Source organism: Hemiscyllium ocellatum, chromosome 17 (assembly GCF_020745735.1).
Source record: "Hemiscyllium ocellatum isolate sHemOce1 chromosome 17, sHemOce1.pat.X.cur, whole genome shotgun sequence".
Taxonomy (NCBI): Eukaryota; Metazoa; Chordata; class Chondrichthyes; order Orectolobiformes; family Hemiscylliidae; genus Hemiscyllium; species Hemiscyllium ocellatum.
The window spans coordinates 12283457-12307876 of record NC_083417.1 but is presented as its reverse complement, the minus strand read 5'-3'; the positions used below and the strand labels follow the sequence as shown (position 1 = coordinate 12307876).

The following is a 24420-nucleotide window of genomic DNA, read 5'->3' as shown; positions in this document are numbered from 1 at the left end:
GAAATATCACAACCAATTCCCACATCTAAATTATTTATATAGATTGTGAATAGCTGAGACCCAAGTGCTGATCCCTGCAGTCACACTGCACTTCTAGCCTTGCTAAAAAATGGCCAATTTGCTCTCTTTCCTGGATATTACTCAGATTAGATTACTTATAGTGTGGAAACAGGCCCTTCGGCCCAACAAGTCCACACCGACCCTATGAAGAGCAACCCACCCAGGCCCATTTCCCTACATTTACCCCTTCACCTAACACTATGGGCAATTTAGCATGGCCAATTCACCTAACCTGCACATTTTTGGACTGTGGGAGGAAACCGGAGCACCCGGAGGAAACCCACGCAGACACAGGGAGAACGCGCAAACTCCACACAGACAGTTGCCTGAGGTGGAGAATTGAACCCGGGTCTCTGGTGCTGTGAGGCAGCAGTGCTAACCACTTTGCCACTGTGCTCCCCATATTATTCTCTCAGAAAGGATGTTAGCTCAAAAAAACTTTCTAAAAATCCAAATACACCACTGGTTCTCCCTCATCTATTATATTAGTTATGCCCTCAGAAGATCTCCAGTGGGTTTGTAAAACATGATTTCATAAATTCACATTGACTGTGTTTAAAACAGTTGTTTTATTTTTAAGGATCCCATCCTGGTCTGTTCCAGAATGTACAGAATTTTGTAAGGTGACTACTTACAACTTTAATACACTCACAACTATAACACAAGTTGAAAAAGACTGCAAAATATATTTATATCACACTTCAACGTAACAAAATATCCTAAGACACATCACAGGAGTGATCACCAGATAAAAATTGATACTGAGTCACGCAAAGAGCAAATGTGCTAGATAGAGGTGACTGGTGCAGTGGTAATGTCACTGAGCTAGTAATGCAATAGATGCAGGCTTTCTTCAATAATACTCTCTGGCAGTGCATCCCAGATCCTGACCATACACTGAATAGATACGTTTTATTTCATGCCACCTTCCGTTCTTGTGTTAATCACCTTTAATTGGCGTCTTCTGGATTTCAATCCTTCCACCAACTCGGGTACTTCTTTTCATCCATCCTGTCCAGACCTCTACCAAATCTTCTCTCAACCTTCCCTCCTCCAGGGAATTGCTCCACCTAGCCACCTAATTTGAGTTCTTCATCTCTGGAACCATTCCCAACAACCCTCTCCGCATACATTTCAAGACTTTCACAGCCTTTCAAAAAATGTGGCAACCATAATTTCCTTCCCCCAATTCTTGAAAACTGCACCAACAATGCAACATGACGAGGGGAAAACTGAGCTTGAGACCGAGTGAGATTAAAAGGAACAAGACCCAGGAATAAAATGCACTCAAGCCAAACTGCAATTAAAGTACGACACAGAGGGAAAGAGTCGAGAAGGAGAAACAACAGAGCGACTGTTGGTTTTGTCAGACCATAAAAACATGAAAGCAAAGGCAGCCGAACCTTGTGCATTAAATAAGTAGAAAGTATAACAGCTTGATCATATGATGTATTTGGCTGTATCACGGCAGCTTAGTGATCAATTACTTGCAATGTAAAGGATCGAAGGATGAAGTATAGACATTACTAACTTGAGCACTAGATATTTGTAAAATGAGAAGATAGAAATAAAATCTGTGCTCCTTCCCACCAAAAGCACTTATGATGTTCATGGTTCACATAAAGTCTATGATTGTCCTAAGTTTTATTCAAATCAGTGGATTGTCATTTCATGTGCATGGGGGAGCTGGACTGCATCACATTCACAGAGAGTCACAGAGTCATACCTGAATGGAAATAGACCCTTTGGTTTAACTCGTCCATGCCAACAAGACATCCTGACCTGATCTCATCCCATTTGCGAGTATTCAGCCTATATCCCTCTAAATCCTTCATATTCATGTACCTGTCTTGATCCCTTTTAAATGTTGTAATTTTGTAATTATAATGCTGTAATGATGAACATAAAATGCTCATCACACGACAAAACAGGATGAAGGCCATTTCATTCATCATAGCTGTGTTAGCCCCTTAATGCAAGCGATTTATGTTAATTGTATTCTCCTGTTCTTTCTTCCTATCTAATGGTATTTCTTCCATTTGCAAAACCTTTCCAATAATGCTTCAAATGACATTATTATTTCTGCTTAGAAAGAAAAGGTCATCCCTACTAAATTCAGTACAAAATTGAGAAGAAACATCTTCATGCATTCCCACAGGAATAGTAATAACAAATAAACTGAGAAAAAGTTTGCATTTACAAAGCACCCTACAGCCAATTAAGTACACTCTGAAGTGTAGTTACTGATCTGATATAAGTCATACAGCAGTCAATTTGATACAGCAAGTTTGCACAAATCACAGTGTGAAATGACCAGATAATCTACTGCAATGATGTTGATTGAGGAACAAATATTGACTAGGATTTGGGGCAACTCCTCAGCTTGTCTTCAAAACATTTTCATGTTTTTTTTAACCACTTGAAAAAAAAGAAAGGGCCTCAGTTTAATGTCTCATTAGAAATAAAGCTCCTCATACAGAGCGGCACTCTTTCAGGGCTGCATTGTAGTGTTAGCCTCTATTTTTTCCTCGGGTCCTGGGATTAAAGCTTTCTGACTCAGGGGTGACGGTGCTATCAACACAATCATGGCTGTTTCTCAAGTAACATGAGGCGTGAGCATCACTAGCAAGGTCAGCATTTCTTTGCCTTTTCTAATTGCCTTTCAAATGAATGGTTTATCATTTCAAATCAGAGAGCAGGTAAGAGTCATAGAGTCATAGTACAGTATGGAGAAACACCTTCGGCCCATCATGAGTCTGAAGTCACAAGTAGACCAGACTGGGTAAATATAGCAGATTTTCTCTCCACAAGAGGATGACTGAGCTGAATAGGTTTTTGGCATAATCAGTGACAGCTGAACTTCACAATTCCAGATATATTAATTGAATTTAAATTCACTAACTATGATGATGAGATTTGAACCCTTGCCCTCAGTGTATAGCTGGAAGTCTCTGGATTTCTAGAATGGCACAGTGGTTAGCACTGCTGCCTCACAGCGCCAGAGACCTGGGTTCAATTCCCGCCTCAGGGAACTGACTGTGTTGAGTTTGCACATTCTCCCTGTGTCTGTATGGGTTTCCTCCCACAGTCCAAAAATCTGCAGGTTAGGTGAATTGGCCATGCTAAATTGCCCGTAGTGTGAGGTCTGGGTGGGTTGTGCTTTGGCAGGTCATTGTGGACTTGTTGGGCCGAAGGGCCTGTTTCCACACAGTAAGTAATCTAAGCCGTGCTATTGCTGTTACACCTATGTCTCACCCCCTGGATCTGAAAAAGCATGTGAGGGAATAAATGATTAAGCTGATGGGAGAGTAGGGTAGAAACAATGGTGCAGCTCAATTGGCCTTTGGACTTTGTGTGATTACACTTTATTATTCATGTTTTTGACAGTGCAATTGCAAACTAACCAGTTAAAACAAAGTAACTTTCTCTAATCTGTGTAGATTTGTTGTTGGGTACTGAGAGTTTGTCATAAAGTTTGCATTAGATCATGTTAATCCTAGAGCACACACAACACATGTCTTCATAGCATGATTCGCAACCATTCTGTTTCAAATGGCACAACCAAATTGAAGAAAATTCTTGTCCTAATGACAGTACAATGTTGAGAGGTTGAGACACTCAAGTGAGGTGGACCCTGTCATGTCATATTTTGAAATCACCAGGAACCCATCCAACTAGGTTTGATCATCAGAGTACACATTGTCAAGTAGTTATGTGAAGATAGTCATTCTTGGCTCATTTCCCTCTTAATAGAAGCATCAAGGTCACTTGAAGCACAATAACTGAAGGTGGGGGCTGGGGGTGGCGAGAAGGTGGGAGTAAATGCCACAGGAAATATGTGCGACAGTCACAACAGGCTTTGTTCATTCATTCATGGGATATGGGTGCTGCTGGCTAGACTAGGAATTGACGTCTTTTTTTCATTGCCCTTGAAACAATAGTGGTGGTGAGCCATCTTCTTTAACCACTGCCATTCTGGGGTCGAGGAGGGGTGGTGTGTGTGTGTGTGTATGTGTAGTTTCAACAGCTAACGAGGCAGAGAGGAATTGAATGACGTTTTGGAAACGAAAGTAGGAGGTCCTAGGAAAGGAGTGGACTTGTAGACTGGGGCTGAGTGTGATGTCAAAGATTACAGGCAACTTGCTTGAAATAACTGCACAGAGGCAAGCATCCTGTCACCAAGTCACTCTTCATTTGCACGTGCATATTACATTGACTCCGACCAGTCACCTCAGACCAGTCCCTAGACTGAGGAGACCTCCTGAATCTTCTATTTATATCTGTCAGCCAGGGCTCCCTGATTACCCAGGTTAACACACCACAACCCTCAGTCACCCAGCTTTGTGGGTGAGGACTTGGTGGCCATGCTGGATGGGATAATGGAAAGGTGGGCCTTCTTTGTCCCCCAGAATCAGCAGTGGAGGCCAAGACACCAGACTCTTCCAACCTAATCTGACGTTGTCACCTCTGTATAGGCAGTCTCAGCTGTCTGGGAGGTGTCCAGTACTGTCCAAAGAACATCAATGTCCCTCTCCACCCCACCCAGTATAAGTTCCACTATCTTCTCTCTGATACTTTGTATCCTATCTCTGCTACTATATCCACCTCCCAGTAAGGATCATGCTTGATCACTCTCACTATTGTCTCCAACATAGCATCCCTACAGTCTGGAAGAACATTCGAGTCTGCACCGACCCTTCAAAGGGCATTCCACCTAGACGCAATTCCCCAGCCTATCCCCTTAACCCCACATTTCCCTTGACCAATCCACCTAATCTGTAAATCTTTGCACTGTGGGAGCAAACCAGATCAACCGGATTGGACCCACACAGAACAAGGAGAATGTGCAAACTCCATACAGTCACCCCAGGCTGGAATTGAAAACGGATCCCTGGCGCTGTGAGGCAACAGTGCTAACCACTGAGCCACTGTGCCATCCAACATCTTCTTTTATTTGTTCTCATTCACCACTAACCCTAATGCTACCAACACTCCATGCCATTTGTGCTGCTCACTGACCCAATTGGGACACCTCTCTACCTGCACCAATAGGAACAGCTGTGCCACTCCCTTTCAACTCCTGTAATAACTGCCTCTCTCTCATGCCATATTAGGGCAAGAAGAGTCAAGGTGGCTGGTGGACTCCTTGATATTTAGCACTTCACTAACATGGTGGTGAGTCTGACGCTGACTATTCCAAGCAGCTGACTGGTCGTGTCCAAGTCCCTGGACAAGTATCAAAGGCTGCGCTGGACTAACTGCACCAGGACCCGCTAATGTATTTGCCTTGACCTTCCCAAGGTCTGCAGACAACTGTGACTAGCTTTCTACTTTTGTGCTCTTGTCCAAACACTAAGGCAGCACAAAAAGTACCATGTGCTTGGTGGCTATGGCTGAGGGGGGCAAAGTGAAAAAAGGCAAGGCAAGCAAATGGAAGGCAAGGGATGCTGTGAACATCCAGAGGTGCTCAGAGTGAAAGCAAGTGAAGGTTCCAGAGATGTAGTCAATGAGTTGGGTGTCTGTCCCTGAGTACACGATGTCCTTGCTGAACCAATACAATGAGGGTAACCGGTACAGCCCGAGGGGCAGCACTGAAGTACAGACACATCCTGTATGCGAATCAGAGGTGGGCCACGAGGATTCTTGGAGGCTGGCACATGTCTGATGTACATGTACATGGTGTGCACATAGCTGGTGCCCATGGAACATCCCCTCAGATGTTGGTGCCCAGTATCCAAAATGGAGATCCATTGGATCCACTGGAGATGAAGTCACCAGGTACACGTGCAGAGTTCCAAATCTCAAATTCTCAACATCCGGCTCTTTTGATGGTGTTTAATAAAATAAGAAGATTGCTGTTAATGTGTTGTTACAAACGTATTCTCCCTTCATTGGTAACTCACACTACCTACTGGGAAACTCCTCACTGTTTGGCAAAAATATAGAAAGAGTGAGATGCTCCCTCCTTGTCCAATTCTGCCACAAATCTCACTATGTTGCTCAGGCCCATTTAAGATTTTGCCCTGTCACTCCTGATATTGACCTAAAGTGTAATGCTCACACATATACACATTGTACTCACCCAGCTAAACAGAGGAATCCCCATCATGTGAGAATACACTATTACTGAGCCCTGATGCTACTCCTTAATGGCTGGGTCTTTGTCGCTGGTTGGGGCTCCCAGAGTCACTAACACTGGGTGTCTGTGGCTGCTGGCCCTGGTTCTGAGGGAACATTATCAGTGGTCACATGATGCAGGCACAGGGAGGCCGAGGATCGAGGTAGGGCCCGGCTGTCACTCCCTCCCTCGGCCTGTGACAGTAGTAGTAGCAGCAGCTCTGGGTTCAGTGCAAGTGGCCCCAGGGGCAAGGAAGGCTGGGAATCCAGAAACTGCAGTGCTCGTCTTCAGCCTTGTCAGGCCATTCAGATTCCAAGCGTTATTTATTTGGTGATTAAGCACAGTAAATGTAATGGAGATGGAGAAAGTCTTACATGAATATTGGCATGTGATGTGTTACAGTTTGTGAGTTATACCATAAATACAAGCATTGCAGCTGGACCTGGGCAGCAAAGTGTACTGACCACACTTGTGGTTCTAACACAGCCTGCTGTAACATGTACAAGTCTAGAGGCATAAGGGGAGGCTACCCTGCTTCTAAGCCAAAAGGTTCAAGTCCTATTCAGAATAAGATGGCCAAGGAGAGATGCATCCATAATGCAGCAAAGCAGGTCAGGGATCAACTTGTAAATACTTACAGCCATGGCAAGTGATAAGAGGAGGGAAGATTCCTTGTCAGCTGTGTGGTGGAATGAAATTAGACACGATCCATACAGGCAAGGGAAAGAGTGCAAGCTCTTGTCAGTGCAGCTCAGATTCTCAAGCTCATGTGGATCAGGGTGGTGCTGGCAGTAAGGTGGTTGATCCCACTCCTGACTGGATGGATCTGTGACCTGCCTCAACGGCTGACCCATGATTGAGATTGTTTTGCTGTGGGTCAGATCTGCTTTTGTTTCTAGAGCTGGAGAAGATAACATGTACTTTAAAAATAAAGTGACCGCTTCCTTTCTCTTTGCAATTGATGAAGGATCACATTGTTTCTATTACGTATCTTGCTGTCTCTTCATTAATGCCAGATGTAATTGTGGCTTTTGCAATTCAGGCTGACCTTGCAAGTGAGTTTTAATTGTGTTTTCCACACCTGAAAGCCAGACAAATTTGACAGTGTGTTCAGAGCAAGAAGCAGAAAGCCTTTAAGTAGCTTTAATGGCCGTTCATCTACACGATCCCCCAAGTCTTTGAGAGGCAGCAGGGCAACACTAAGTTAGTCCTTAAGCTTTACTTGTCATAACAGCTCATTAAGCAGCAGGTTCACAAGCCAGTACATGGCATTATTACAATATGTATAATTACAGGGATAGTGGCAGGCTCATGATATCATTTCCTTCAACGAGAAAAAGAAATGACTCACCATCTCCGCTGAACTAAATTATAATTAACTTTCATATATTATTTTTATTCTTACCAGCGATAGAAGGAATAGGCAAGCTGACAAGTTTTGGAAGCAACAAGCTGAGTTATACTCTCGAAATTGTGGATAGCCTGTTGGCTATGTGCGAGTCACAGAGAAACTCAAATTTTTTTTAAAGGAGAGGTGATGGAAATCGGGCTGCAGAGGGTGATAGTGATTGGAGGTCTACCAGTCTGTTCCTGGGGATGCATCCTACCCACATAAGGGGGTAGAAAGGAGCTAACAACCTCTCAAGTTAATGGCCACTAAAGTGCTATAGGACAAGCTATAAAAATGAGAGTTGGATTTGTTTCCCAACTTGTAGCTGAGAGGGGAGAACCTTAGGTCCTTATCCATAAAATCCAGCACTAACACTCTATAACTCACGGCCAGAAGTTTTCTCTGTCTATTTATGAACCAATGGTATTTTCTCCTTATCAAGAGCATTCAGTGCAGGGAGATTTGATTACTTACAGTGTGGAAACAGGCCCTTCAGCCCAACAAGTCCACACCACCCACCACCCACCCAGACCTATTCCCCTCCACCTAACACTACAGGCAATTTAGCACAGCCAATTCACCTAAAATGCACATTTTTGAACTGTGGGAGGAAACCGGAGCAAACACGGGGAGAATGTGCAAACTCCACACAGACAGTCGCCTGAGGCAGGAATTAAACCCAGGTCTCTGGCACTGTGAAGCAGCAGTGCTAAGCACTGTGCCACCGTGCCTCCTAAGTAGGTACAGTGAATCATAGAATCCCTACAGTGTGGAAACAGGCCCTTTAGCCCAACAGGTCCACAGTGACCCTCCAAAGAGATCCCACTCAAATCTATTCCCCGGAACTCTAAATTTACCCCTGACTAATGCACTAACCTACACATCCCTAAACACTCTTGGCAAATTAGCATGGTCAATTCATCTAACCTGCACATCTTTGGATTTTGTGAGGAAACCAGAGCATCCACAATGAACCCACACAGACACAAGGAGAATGTCCGAACTCCACACTGACAGTCACCTGAGGCTGGAATCGAACCCAGGTCCTTGGCGCTGTGAAGCAGCACAGCTGATATCAGCCATCCAATGTCAGCTCACAAATAGAACCTCATCAAACCATTACTGTGTTGCCATTACCTCATTGTAGTCACAACAGCAGAATACTTCAGAGGTTTTCTGTGACATTTCCCTTTCCTTTAATAGGTATTCTCTCTGAATCAGATTGTCAATTTACTCATAAATTATCAACAGCTTTGTAGGTGGCAACCTGCAAGCAGCCAATAGAATTCAGGTCATGGTTTAATTTAGTTTTGAAGCTTCAGAACCAGTCAAGAGAAAAGAAAACAGTATTGCATTATCTGATCTAGTTTGAACCTCAGTTCAGTGGTAAAAGGATGGACATTAACCACGAGTAAGCTGAGAGCACCCACAATATGTACAGGCAATGACAAATCCAAAGTCTTGACTATCGAATTTTGAAAGAGGCCATTCATCCATCATGCCTTTCCTAGCTCTTTGAACAATCAATTCAATTAGTCCCATTCCCTTTGCATGCTTCTCTTCTTTCTTTTCAAATATTTATCAAATTTCCTTTTGAATATTATTTCACTGCCCTTTCATACAAAGTACAAGTACTAACATTTTACTGTGGAAAAATTGCATCTCATCTCTGGTTTTGACAATTAACTTAAAACCCTTTCCTTGGGTTAATTGATTCACCTGCCAGCAAAAAGAGTCTCCCTTACTGCAGTGATCAAAGTTGTCATAGTTATGAGCATCTCAATTAAATCTCCTCTGAATTTTCCCTGCACAAATGAAAACAATTTCACTTTCCTTAATCTTACAAAATGACTGAAGCCCCACACGCACCTGCTGCCCTTGGTCTTCCACATGAGCATGCTTGTGAGTTTGGAAGGTACAATCTTAGGAACCTTGGTAAATTTCTACAGTGCATCTTGTAGATGGTACATATTGCTGCTACTGAGCAGTAATGGTGGAAGTAGTAGATATATGTGCCTGTGGTGTCAATCAATGAGCAACTCTGTCCTGTTGCTGTCAAGCTTCTTGAGTTTTGAGAAAGCTGTAGTCATAGAGTCATAGAGATGTACAGCATGAAAACAGACCCTTGGGTCCAACCCGTCCATGCTGGCCAGATATCCCAACCCAATCTAGTCCCACCTGCCAGCACCTGGCCCATATCCCTCCTAATCCTTCCTATTCATATACCCAACCAAATGCCTCTTTAATGTTGCAATTGTACCAGCCTCCACCACTTCCTCTGGCAACTCATTCCATATTCATACCACCCGCTGTGTGAAAAAGTTGCCCCTTACGTCTCTTTTATATCTTTCCCTCTCACCCTAAATCTATGCTCTCTAATTCTAGACTCCCCAACCCCAGGGAAAAGACTTTGCCTATTTACCCTATCCATGCCCCTCAATTTTGTAAACCTCTATAAGGTCACCCCTCAGCCTCCGGTGCTCCAGGTAAAACAGCCCCAGCCTGTTCAGCCTCTCCCTATAGCTCAAATCCTCCAACTTATCTGATTCTGTGCTGTGAATTTTGTCCAAACAGGTTCCTCCAAGATTAGTTGTGAAATTCACTGTTTGTTAATTTTTCCAGACGCCCTCCAATGTCCAGCGATACATGAATTCAAAACAGCAATGGCAGTAACTGTGCAGGTTTTCTCTCTCTCTCCCTCCTGCAGTGTCCTCACCATGTGCTTCCTTTGTCTGTTCTTCTCTCTTTTAAAACTGCTGTTGTTTTGACTTTTTTTTTCCAAAGTTCCAAAACAATGCAACATCACAGTCTTCCAGACAAATGGAGAGTATTCCAGCACACTCCTGACTTGTGCCTATTGGATGGTGGACAAGTTTAAGGAGTCAGTAAGTGAGTTACTTACTGCAGGAACCCTTGCTTATGGCTTGCTCTCACACAAGCAGAATTGTTGTAGCTAATCCAGTTCAGTTTCTAGTCAATGGTAACCTCCAGGATGTTGAGAGTGGGGGATTCAGCGCTGGTAATGTCGTTGACTGTCAAAGGGAAATGGTTAGATTCTCTCTTGTTGGAGATGGTCATTACCTGTGTAGTGTGAATGTTACTCGCTAGTTATCAGCCCACACCTGGATATTCCACAGTTCCTAGTGCATTTAGACATGGAACTATTCCAGTACCTGAGGATTGATGAATGGTGCTGAACATTGTGAAATCATCAGCAAAATACCCACTTCAGATTTTAAAATGGGAGATGGTCATTAATGAAGTAGCTGAAGATAGACAGGGACAATATCTGAGTACCCCGAGGAACATCTGCAATAATGTCCTGCAGTTGAGAAAACTGATCTTCATTGGTCAGAATATTGAGCATTAGAGTTGGGAAGTCATATTGCGACTGTACAGGACATTGGTGAGATCACTTTTGGCGTACTGTGTAAAGTTCTGGTTGCCCTGCTATAGGAAGGATATTGCTAAATTGAAAAGGGTGCAGAAAAGATTTTCAGGATGTTACCGTGACTGGAGGATTTGAGTTATAAGGAGAGGCTGGATAGGCTAGGACCTTTTTCCCTTACGTATAGGAGGTTGAGAGGTGACCTTATAGAGGTTTATTAAACTATCAGGGGCATAGATAAGGGAAATAGCATTTTCCATTGGGTAGGGGAGTTTAAAACTAGAGGGCATAATTTTAAGGTGAGAGGGGAAAGATTTAAAAGGGACCTGAGGGCCAACTTTTTCACACAGAGGGTGGCTCATATTTGGAATGAGCTGCCAGAGGAAGCGGTTGTTGCAGGTACAGTTACAACATTTAAAAGACATTTGCACAGGAACAGGAGTAGGCAAGGTTAACAGGATTATGGTGCAAAGACAGACAAATAGAATGAGTTTAGTTTGGGAAACCAGGTCAACATGGATGAGTTGGACTGAAGTATCTATTTCTGTGGTGTATGACTCTATGGCTTCCAATAACACATCCATCTTCCTTTATGTCAGGTACGATTTCAAACAGTGGAGAGTTTTCCCCTGAATCCCATTGACTCTAGTTTTGGTGCTTCAAGGCCAAAATTAGTCAAATGCAGCCTTGATGCAAGGTCAGTAACTTTCATCTCTCGAATTCAACTCTTTTGAGCAGTTTGAGACAAGGTGCTGAGTGGTCCTGACCGTAAACAAACTGACCCTCAGTGAATAGGTTAATCCTTTGCAAGTATTGCTTGATAGCACTGTTGATGACCTCTTCCATCAATTTGCTGATGATCAACAATGGACTGATAAGGCAATACTTGGTCAGGTAGGAGATGTCTTGCTTTGTTTTATGGGCAGAATATGCCGAAGCAATTTTGGAATAATTCCTGAGTTCGGGTAAAGCTACCACTTGAACAATACAAGTCTTCACACACTGAGAATGCTTGTCAGAATTTGAAGTCCTCTAATTGATTTGTGGTGTATGCAATTTCTTATCCATTAAAGATACCAATGACAAACCCAGGGTCACAATTCCTACATATGCCTGAATTTCAAGATGGATACATCCAGCTTACAAATCTCAGCTTTGGAGGCACTCATCATGAAAATATCTAATTGTGTATATATTGATTTTACGTTCTGGCATGAAGTAGAAAGACATTCTCAATTGCACTAAGGTATCTCCCACCTTCGTCTGGCTCAATAGCAATCGTTTGACTTGTATCAAACAGGTGATATTAATTCATGTCAGTTTTACACTCCCACCAAAGTCAAAACTACAGCCATGATGTGATTGAATAATGTCAGGCTTGAAGGGAACATAGCCAAAGTAACAAGTCTGGGATATAATTACCACTCCTCCTCCAGCTGAGTGCAGTAGCACTGACATTCCTTCTCGGAGGTTTGCCACTTCAAACAGCATCATGTAGGCAGTCACAAAGTTCATGGGGAAAGCTGCTGCTTCTGCAAAGCCCATCTCATCTGGGATCTTGTACACGAACTCCATTGGTGTGCAGACCACTTCACCCCAGGCACTGTAATTGACAAACGCCATGACTCTGTCTCCGATCTGAAAACAGGTTGAGAAAGAAGATAAACCAACCATCACAGACGAGATGGCAGCAATGACATTAGCTTAATACAAAACTACTGTGATATCAGGGAGAAACTAATATTGAATTGGAGACAGGTATTTACCACAATTAACGTAGCACAAGAACAATGAGAAAAATAATGCCATGGAAGTGGGATCAGCTCACAGGCCCAATTGTAATAATTCCTTGGTCTAAAGAGAAGTTGGCGAAATAATATGCATGCTCTGAATATTTCAACGTATTTTCAATTTGAAAATTTTTCATTTATATTGGAAAATTGCACATAACACTCTGCTCTTTGAGAAATGATGTGGAGGTGCTGGTGTTGGACTGAGGTGGCAATAGACACCATGTTATAGTTCAACAGGTTTATTTGAAATCACAAGCTTTTGGAGCACTTCAGGTGAAGTGGTAGGAAATGCATAGGCACAGAATTTATACACGGAGAGACTATTGCAAGATAATTCCAGATAAGAAAGACGACATAGAAAAACTAGGAAATTACAAAGCAATCAGTCTTACATGAGTAAAAAAGTGGATAATTGATTCAAACTTGAATATAGACAGGTAAGAAGTAGTCTGTACTGATAGGAAGAAAAACTCCTTGAGGGGAAAAATCAATGTTAAGAAGGGTACATGAACAGAGGAATCTGAGGTACACATATACAAATCCCAAAAGAGAGGCAACACAAATTAACAAGGGCATAAGATGAGGAAGCAAAGCACCTGGAATTACTTTGTTAGGGATGGAATTACAAAGCAAAGGAATTATGTTGAACTTGCACAAAATCTTGGTAAGACTTTATTTGAACTACACTAGGTTCTGTTATAATGCACATTTCTTCAACGCAAATTGGCTACAAGATGACTGCAAACTTTAGACCATTATTTGTAGAATGCAAACTTTCCTTACGCTATCACCTGATTCAGGTCCCATTAAATGATGCTGCTATTACATGATTTTCTTATAATGTGAGATTGCACGGAAACGGAACTATCGCATTATATCAGAACAGACTGTAACCCAATCAGTGGGAGGCATGGTAGCTCAGTGGTTACCATTGTTGTCTCACAGCACCAAGGACCCAGGTTCAATCCCTGCCTTCAGCAACTGTCTGTGTGGTGTTTGCATATTCCCAAACCTCTCTGTTTAGGTTTCCTCGCACAATCCAAAGATGTGCGGGCAAGGTAAATTGGCCATGCTAAATTGCCCATAGTGTTGGGTGCATTAGTCAAGATACAGGAATGAGTCTGGGTGGGTTGCTTTTTGGAGGGTCGGTGTGGACTTGTTGGGCTGAAGGGCCTGTTTCAACACTGTAGGGAATCTAATCAGTCCTGTTTGATTATTATAAAAAGGATATAAAAACTTGAGACAAGAAAAGATCAAGTTGTGACCTCAGGGAGTTTTTTTTTAATGACAACACAATGGTTTGATTGGAATGATGAGATGGTGCTCGCTCACAGGCATTACCATAATTACTGGCCCACAGATAAGAAAGTCACTGATAAATCCAATGGGAATTCAGGCAATTTTTTTTATTTTACATAAAGAATGTGGAGCTCACTGTGGAGCAGCTGAGCTGTGAATAATGTAGATGTATTTAAGAAGAACCTAGTTGAGCAGATGCAAGACAAAAATTTCAAAGTTACATGAAGAATGGTGGGAGGAGACTGATCTAGAGCATAAACATCAGTGTGGACCTGTTGGGTTGAACGGCCTGTTTCTGTGCAGTAAGTCGCCTGTCATTCTGGCCTCTTATCACTCTTGGTTATTACTTTAATACTTAATACTACTTTTATCTTCGTGCTCAATTGTGATTCAGGGGCACATACTTTTTTGTTGCTTAGGTCCTGAACTCTGGCTTGTCCTCCCTCAACCTCTTCATCTCTTTCTCTTTCTTTAAGATACAGCCAACCTTTAGCCAGTGATCTTACTATATACTATGTTTTTTAAAATCAGTTGTGGGAAGAGGACGTCACTGGCAAGGCAACTTTTATTGTCCATTCCTAATTACCCAGAGGGCAGTTAACAGTCAACCAATTGTTGAGGATGTGAAGTCACATGTAGGCCAGACCAGGTAAAGGATAGCAGTTTCCTTCCCTGAAGGACATTCGCAAACCAGATGGGCTTTTCCTGGCAACCAGCAATGGCTTCATGGTCATCAGAACTCTTATTTCCAGATTCTTATTGAATTCAAATTCCACCATCTACCGTTGCAGGATTCAAAACCAGGTCCCCAGAACAATATCTGGATTAACAATCCAGCGATAATACTATCAGACCATTGCCTCCCCCACTGTACCAGGACAGTTATAGAGTCATAGAGTCATAGAGATGTACAGCATGGAAACAGACCCTTTGGTCCAACCTGTCCACGCTGACCAGATATCCCAACCCAATCTAGTCCCACCTGCCAGCACCCGGCCCGTATCCCTCCAAACCCTTCCTATTCATATACCCATCCAGATGCATCTTAAATGTTGTAAGTGTACCAACCTTCACCACTTCCTCTGGCAGCTCATTCCATACATGTACCACCCTCTGCGTGAAAAGGTTGCCCCTTAGGTCTCTTTTATATCTTTCCCCTCTCACCCTAAATCTATGCCCTCTAGTTCTGGACTCCCCGATGCCAGGGAAAAGACTTTGTCTATTTATCCTATCCATGCCCCTCATAATTTTGTAAACCTCTATAAGGTCACCCCTCAGCCTCCGACATTCCAGGGAAAACAGCTCCAGCCTGTTCAGCCTCTCCCTATAGCTCAAATCCTCCAACCCTGGCAATCTGAACCCTTTCCGATAGGAAGAAGACCAGAATTGCACGCAATATTCCAACAGTGGCCTAACCAATGTCCTGTATAGCCAGTTGTCCTGTCAGTGTAAAGGATGGGTGGAGAGAGTGAGTCCAGCCCCATTTCAGCCCATGTCCTACAGCCACTCAATAGCCAACAATCTGGGGCTAGGTGGGGGCATGTTTGGGCCCCAAGGGAGCGCCAGTTTTCCCAGGAAGTGATGACGGGCTTGAGACATGACATGGGTCTCTCCTGCCATTGTGTAAACTCAAGTGGCAGCTGGCATGAGACCTTAAGGGATAAGCCAGTGTCTTCTGGACCTCAATTGGATCACAGGCTGGCATGCCTCTGAATGGCACCTCCAGCTCCTGTTAAAACTGTAGTCAGGGCAGGGGCAGGGGCAGGCAGGTGGTTGGTGGGCATTACATCCACCTGCCAGCCCAACACCTCCAGGAGATGAAGACGGGAGGGACACCATAACATCCAAACCTTACGCATCCTCCTATGGCGTAGAGTCAATTATTCCACTCTTTGTCAACGACTTCTCAATGGTTTACTAGATTATAGGAAGTGTCTAAATGAAAGCTGTTTTCTTATAATTTGCTCCCCAGGCAATGACTTGCATGTTGGGCTACATTCTTCATGCAAATATTTAGATGGATTTGCTGCTATATTCAAGTGTGCAGCTGTGTTTTAGTAAAACATGACAGTCTGAGAAAATGGCTTGACAACTGGGATCTGTATTGATTTTCTGAGTGCAGTTAATTTTATTTTAACAAGATCAGTTAAAATAGATAGTGGGTGGTCAAAACCAGTTATTGCTTTCCAATCAAGCAGCCGAGGTCAGGTGAAAGGAACAGTGGACTAAGGTCAAAAGGTGATGAGAGGAGTTGGAGCTAGTGTGGAAGGAAGGTAATAGAGAATGACCTGAGTAAAGGGGCTCTGAGTAGGGCAGGATAAAGTACTTCAGGAGGGTCGGGAAGGACTTAAAGAGATTTATTGAAGGTAGATTGGGAAAATGTTTTAGTGAGGTGAGTATAAGGACTAAATAAATACCAGAAGAACTGCAGATGCTGTAAATCAAAGATGAAAGATAGAAATTGCTGGAAAAACTCAGCAGATCTGGCAGCATCTGTGGAGAGAAATCAGAGTTACTGTTTTGGGTTGAGTTGAAGGATCACTGGACCCGAAACATTAACTCTGATTTCTCTCCCCAGATGCTAACAAACCTGCTGAGCTTTTCCAGCAAATTCTATTTTTGTTTCTGAGTACAGTTTAAGTTCTGATGTTTAAAACTGTCTGCAAGAGTTTTAATCATTCCAAACGTAGTGTTGCAAAAGAAAGTTTAAAAAAATATTGAAGGCGCCCATTTCTTTGTTTAAATCTCATTACAATCAGTAAAGACCCATCTGGTGGATTCATCTTTTTACAAATACAACTGAACTCTGACCTTATGAAAATTATAGGTGTGACTATGATATGTGGCAAGAGTTGCCAAACTGTTTTGTACTGAGGAACTCTTAAACGCTCAATCTATAAATTTGGCTCAATTTTCTCACAACACAAAAGTTGCCATTTATTAAGTTGCATAATAGCCAATATCTGAGGACGTAGATCAAAAGGCAATGGTGTGTTAGCAGCATGATAATAAGGATAGCTCACTTTCAACCATGATCTCATTGAATAACGGAGTATGCTTAATAGACAGGCAAACTCACAGAGCTGTTAGGGAGCAAAGTAGAAGACTTTAATTCAGCAACAGCGAAAGAATGGCAGGGTGTACATGCCATGGAGTGGACTGTGTAGGTCATGGTGCTCCCAATTATCCACTTCCCTTGTCCTTTAAGATTGCAGAGTTTACAGGTTTAATAGGAGCCTTGGTGAGTTGCCACGGTGAATCTTATAGATGGTACTCATTGCTGCGACTGTGCTTCAGTGGTGAGGGACTGAATGTTTAAGGTGGTAGATGGGGTGCCAAACAAAGAGCTGCTGTACCACTGCTACTAGGCTCACTGCGACAATTAACCAATTCAACTTTGACAGCTTCTTCCAAATCCATGACCTAATCCCTGGAAGGACAAGTATACTACCACCCAGTAAGTTACCCTTTCAGACACAAACAACCCAACTTGGAATTGTATCACTGTTCCTTCACTGTCAGTGAGTCATAGTCCTGGAACTTCCTCCCTAATAATGCTATATCCCTATCCCTCCACAGACTGCAGTGATTCAAGGAGTTAGCTCACTAGCACCTTCTCAAGGGCAACGAAGAATGAGCAATAAATGCAATCTAGACACTTCCCAGGAGAAAATATTTTAAAAAGTGTTAAGATCATAGGATTTAAGATTTTAACATCTTTTAATGCTTTAAGAAAGAGTAAGAAATAGTGTGATAAATTTTGACAAGGTAAGGAAAAAGATAAAGGAAGAGTACATGGGAGTTTACGAGGAACAGAGGTAAAGACAGGGGACACAGTAATATTGATGCAAAAAAATTGACACTACCAACCTCAAAGCCTTTTGTGTTGTCACCCAAGCCTTCCACAATGCCAGAGCACTCAAAGCCAGGAACCAATGGTGTCTTTGGTGGGTTTTCAATATTGCCCTGTCGAACCATCAAGTCAATGAAATTCAAGCCACTGAAAAGAAAAATGATCAAGTTAGAAGAATAGTAATTGACCAAATGCAAACATCCTATAGACTATGAAGGAATAGACAGTTGCATGTATACGTTTACTAATGCAGCTAAGTTTGATGGTACAGTAGATAGTGTAGATATGACAAAATAATGGGACATTGAAAGATGAGTAGGGATGATGTGTAAAATGAAGTTCAGTGTATGAATGTGTAATGTCAATCTCTTTACAACTCAGTAGATCAGGCTAGTTTGTAAAAGATGGGAATCTAAGAACTGGCGATGAGCACAGAGATGTGGGGATATAAATAAATACATCACTAAAAGCTAATGGAGAGTCACAGCAGCTAATGTGTGGCTAGCAGTTCCAAAGACTCACAACCCTCTATGAGAAGAAATTCCTCCTGAGACAGTGCCCTCTGGTGCTGGACTCTCCCATAAGGGACGCGTCCTCTTCGCATTTACCCCTCACTTCAGGTGGGGATGGATAGTAAATGCTGGCCCAGCTAATAATGCTCACATCCCATATACAATTAAAAATAGATCCATCCTAATCTCCTGATCTTGTATTGAATGCCTCAACACCTGTCCTGCTGTCTTCAAGTGTCCACAGATATGTCCTCTAATCCTCTGTACTTCTTAGAGTCCTAACATTGAACTCCCTTGCTGTGCTAGTCATCCCAAAAATGCATCACCTCAGTCTTTTCCAGATGAAATTCCATTTGCCATTGTTCTTCCCGTCCGACAAGCCCGTCTACATCAAACTGTAGTCTCAGGCTTTCCTCCTTGCTACCTGCCACACCACCAATTTTCTTGTCATCTGTGACTGCACAGATCAAACCTCTTACAGCCACGTCTAGATCAGGTAAGCTGTGAAGGATCCGGCAATTAACTGTGTGGCATACCTTGGGACACCCAATTCCAGTTACAAAGACAATTTTCATCCATCACCCTCTGCCTCCTCCCACTAGCCAATATTTGTTCCAATTTGCCAAATTGCCTTTGATCATTTGTGCTCTTAACAACGTCTTGTATGGGAGACTGCTCACGAAGTTAAAAGCTTTAGTGAGGTCCATGTAGACTACATTAAGTGCACTGCCTGCACTCAGGTAACTCCACACATCTACATACCTTCTCAAAAACTCAATCTCCCCCTAACAAAGACGTGGTGACGAACCTTGATTAATCCTTTGTTCCTAAGTGGAAATTAATTTTTCCCTCAGATGGTTTTGAATAGTTTGTCTAACATAGATGTTGGAATCATTGGTTCCATGGTTTATTCCTACCCACGTTTTAAATAATGGTCACACATTAGCTGCCTTCCAATCCCCTGACACCTCTCCTCTGGCACCTCTCCTGAGGCCAGAGACCATTTGAAAATTATTATCAGAGCCTCTGTAATCTCCTCCCTTGCCTCCCACAGCAGATTGGGATACATCTCAACACCATTTCAGGAGATGGAGATTTTTTACCCTGCTCTGCTCTAAACAATGTATCCCAAAAAATTCCTGACTGAGATGTGGTAAGTCAACATACACCAGGAATTAATCCCCAGAATTTCTTGCATTTAGTCCAAAGTACAGGCTGAATTGAATTTATCTCCAATTAATAAAATTATAGAACCCCCACAGTGTGGAAAGAGGCCATATAATTCCCATTGACCCTCTAAAAGAAACCTACCCATACCCCTATTTATCCCTGACCCACACCCCTATCAAAATCCCATAATTATCCTGGCCATTTTACCTAATCTGTACATCTTTGAACCGTGGGAGGAAACCAGAGCACCTGAAGGGAACCCACACAGACACAGGGGATGATGTGCAAAAGCCACACAGACAATCACCCAAGGCTGGAATTGATTCTGGGTCCCTGGCGCAGTGAAACATCAGTGCTAACCGCTGAACTGCCAAGCCACGGCAAATATATCTGGAATTGAAAACTAGTCTTAGTAACTGTGACAATGAGACTATGTAGGATTGTATAAGAACTCATCTGGTTCGCTGACATAGTTTAGGGAAGGAAATCTGCCAACTTTACCTGGTCTGATCTAAATGTGACTACAGACCTCACGGTAGTGTGGTCAACTCTTAACTACCCTCTGGCCAATTAAAAGTGGGTGTTAAATGCTGGTCTAACCAGCAATGCCTACATGCAATGAACAAATAAAGAATAATATTCGTTGTGCCATAGAATAAGCAAGAATAAAAGTCAAACCGCATATTCTAATGGAGCAGAGACAATATTTTGCAGCACATTGTGATTTATTTACCAAAAATATCAAGATATTACAGCCAGCAAATTTCCATTAAGCTAAAGGCTACTTGGAATACTCTACTAATGACAGGGGGTTTCTCCTAGTAACAGGAGAGCTCCTTGTTAATTTCACCCAGCATATATTGAGGGGTAAATTTTCCTATTCTTGAGTGGTTGAAGTGTAGGGCAATATTTGAAAATTTCCCACGGAGGTGTGCGATCTTCTCTGACTGGTGTTCCTCCATTTACTGTCCACAAAATAAAACTAAGGATTTATTGGATCAAGAAAATGCATGTGAAATTGAGATAATAGTTTAGAGAGTTATTCTGAGCAACAGAATCCTGATTCATTCCTTTGTGATTGAAATCAGACTAGAAATTAGTCTCAGCCAGGAGCTAATTGACTCAAAGTAAATTCCCTCTATTCTAATAGAATTACCAATGCTCGACTTTACAATTACAAGGCAGGGACTGGTTCCGAGGAAGAGTCATACATTAAACTCAAAACATTAACTCTGCTTTTCTTTTCACAGATGCTACCAGTCATGCTGTGTTTTTCCAGCATTTTTTCTTCTTATTTCAGATATCCAGCATCTATAATAATTGGCTTTTATGCAAGGCAGGGGCATTTGGTACAAGTACAATTGTAAGTTAATACCGCTAATTGTCATTTCACTCAACAATTACACACAAGCCTATTCAATGAGATCACCTGTTCCATATTTTGCTTCAGATAGGCATTATCCTCTGTGCACTTGCACTATAGCCTAAATATACTAACTCATAAATAATGATGTGCATTAACCATATGAAACGAAGTAAAACGCAAGTTTGGGAATATTTTGTTTCTCATTGCTGTTTGATGTTGCTGGTGCATCAGAGAACAGACAAGCAGCCTGAGTTTACTGTAATCAAACAGTCAATCCCATTTCCAACAGTGATGATGTAATTAAGCCTACCTTCCCACTGAAACAGTTAATTCCTCCCAATGTTTTGTTTCACTATCCATTATCACTACAGGAAACATAATAGGAAATTCTTCTTCTTAATTACACAAAATATGAGTTAAACAAACCATTTGTTTGAGGTTTTTTGTTGTCTTTCCCTTGTCTGGTAATACTAGATCTAACAACACAAGCAATGTCTTTTAGATAAGGAATGTCCTGAGGCAGAAGAGTAATAGATGCTAATTACTGACAGGAGAAGATTCAGGGAGATGACCTTCAACAGTTTAACTTGTCAGTCTTGAGATAGCTTTGCAAGACAGAAAATTAAGGAATGGGATTGATCAAGGAACTAAGAATCAGTTTCCTCTGGTAGGAGGAATCCAAATCTTACAATTCCAGTCAGAGAGTCAGCACTGCTGCCTCACAGTGCCAGGATCCCAGGTTCGATTTTAGCCTCAGGCGACTGTCTGTGTAGAGTTTGCACGTTCTCCTCATGTCAGCGTGGGTTTCCTCCAGGTGCTCCAGTTTTCTCCCACAGTCCAAAGTTGTGTAGGTTATTTGAATTGGCCATGCTAAATTGCCCATAGTGTTAGGTGCATTAGTCAGAGGGGAAATGGGTCTAGGTGGGTTACTCTTCAGAGGGTCGGTGTGGACTGGTTGGGCCTGTTTCCACACCGTAAGGAATCTAATCTAATCTAATCTTGGAGATGAATAGCATGGAAAGAAACCCTTCGGTCCAACTCGTCCATGCCGACCAGATATCCTAATCTAATCCAGTCCACTTGCCAGCATTTAGCTAATATCCCTGTAAACCCTTCCCATTCATATATCCATCCAGATGCCTTTTAAATGCTGCAATTGTACCAGCCTCCACCACTTCCTCTGGCAGCTCATTCCATACATGCACCATCCTCTGCATAAAAAAGTTGTCTTTTATTTCTTTCCTCCTCACCCTTAACCTATGCCCTCTAGCTCTGGACTCCCCCACCCAGGGAAAAGGCTTTGTCTATTTATCCTATCCATGTCCTTCATGATTTTATAAACCTCTATAAGGTCACCCCTCAGCCTCTGACGCTCAAGGGAAAACAGCCCCAGCCTATTCAGCCTCTCCCAATAGTTCAAATCCTCCAATCCTGGCAGCATCCTTGTAAATCTTTTCTGAACTCTTCCAAGTTTCACAATATCCTTCCAATAGGAAGGAGACCAGAATTGGACACAATATTCCAAAAGTGGTCTAATCAAGGTCCTGGACAGCAACAACATGACCTCCCAGCTCCTATACTGACCAATAAAGGAAAGTTTACCAAATGCCTTTTTCTCTATCCTACATACCTGCGACTCCATTTTCAAGGAATTCAAGTGTGCTGAAAAACCAAAGCTCACTCAAAGAGTTCGTAGACATCTGTAACTGTTGTTCTTGCATGTCTCTGACCCTTCATCCCTCAGAGGATGTGGGCATTACTGTCCGTGCCAGCATTTATTGTCCCTCCCATATTGCACCTGAACTGAGTGGTTCAGCCATTTCAGAATCAATCACACTGTGGCCATGGCATCACATGTAGACCCAACACACAAGTTTGCAAGATTTCCTTCCCTGAAGGATATTACTGAGCCAGTTGAGTTTTTAAACAATAGTCAATGAAAGCTCATAGTCACCATCACTGAGACTAGCTTTCGATTCCAGATTTACAAACTGAATTCAAACTCCATCAGGTTCCATGATGGGATTTGAACTCCTAACTGCACAGCATTAACCTTGATGTTTGGACTACAAGGCCAGTGACAAAACTATAATGTCCTCAGCTACCCAGTAACTGTAGATGCTAACATGTTAAATTTTCAAGAGTGAATAGATTTTTGTTAGGTAAGGATACTAACGGATATGGATTCTTTTTTCCCTAATCAGAGTTGCTATAACACACTGCTGGAGCAGATATCCCTTGAAACCAGGCCATCTGGCTCAGAGGTGGGGTCACTACAACTGTGCCACAAGAACTCACACAAAGTATACAGATGAAAATCAGCCAACAGTTTGGTGCTGGAAAAGGTCACACAGCATCCAAGGAACAGGTGAATCGGTGTTTCGGGCATAAGCCCTTCATCAGGAATGAGGCTTGTAGACCGGGGAGGGAGCTGGGAGATAAATGGGTGGGGAGTGGGACTGGGAGAAGGTAGCTGGGAATGTCATAGGTGAATGAAGGTGGGGGAGTAGGTGATAGGTTGAAGAGGAGGGTGGAGCAGATAGATGGGAATGGTAATGGACAGGTCGAGAGGGCAGTGCTGAGTTAGAGGCTTGGGACTGGGATAATGTGGGGGGAGGGGAAATGAGGAAACTAGTGAAATCCACATTGATCCCCTGTGGTTGCAAGGTCCCAAGGCAGAATATGAGGTGTTCTTCCTCTACGTAACAGGTGGTAAGGATTTGGCAATGGAGGAGGCCTAGTACCCGCATGTCATTGGTGGAGTGGGAGGGGGAGTTGGAGTGTTCAGCCATGACGTGGTGCAGTTAGTTGGTGTGGTTGTCCCAGAGATGTTCTCTGAAACCATCTACAAGTTGCCATTCTGTCTCCCTGATGTGCAGGAGACCACACTGGGTGCAATGGATACGGTAGATGACATTGGTGGTACAGGTAAATTTCTGTCCAATGTGGAAGGATCCTTTGGGGCCTTGGACAAGATGAGGAGGTAGGTATGGGCACAGGATTTGCACTTCCTGCGATGGCAGGGGAAGGTGCCGGGAGTAGGGTGTGGGCTGGTGGGGGTGTGGCTCTGACTGGGGAGTCACAGAGGGGTGGTCTCTCCGGAAGGCTGATAGGGGTTGGATGGAAATACATCTTTAGTGGTGGGGTCCATTTGTAGGTGGTGGAAGTGGCAGAGGACGATGCGATGTATATTGAAGCTGGTGGGATGAAAGGCTTCCCACAGCCCCACCCCCCTGTCATTTATCTCTCAGACTTCCGGCCCACAAGCCTCATTCCTGATGAAGGGCTTATGCTTATGATTTTCCTGCTCCTCGGATGCTGTCTGACCTGCTGTGCTTTTCCAGCACCACTCTGTCAGCTGATTTTCATTTGTATTCTTCTGGCATAGTGGTAGTATCCCCACCTCTGAACCAGAGGGCCTGGTTTCCAGTGACATCTGCTCCAGCAGTGTTATAGCAACTCTGATTAGGG

General features: G+C 42.9%; 1 protein-coding gene across 1 annotated transcript in view; it reads right to left on the bottom strand.

The window, feature by feature from the left end:
• The window catches only part of LOC132823640 (synaptic vesicle membrane protein VAT-1 homolog-like), a 196775-nt gene that overhangs the window by 148806 nt on the left and 23549 nt on the right, over positions 1-24420 (bottom strand). The window contains exons 2-3 of the mRNA XM_060837577.1: positions 17919-18048; positions 12379-12594 (exon numbers count right to left, since the gene is read on the bottom strand). Of these exons, the coding sequence (XP_060693560.1) occupies positions 12379-12594; positions 17919-18048 (346 nt within the window). The remainder of the gene's footprint in view (positions 1-12378; positions 12595-17918; positions 18049-24420) is intronic.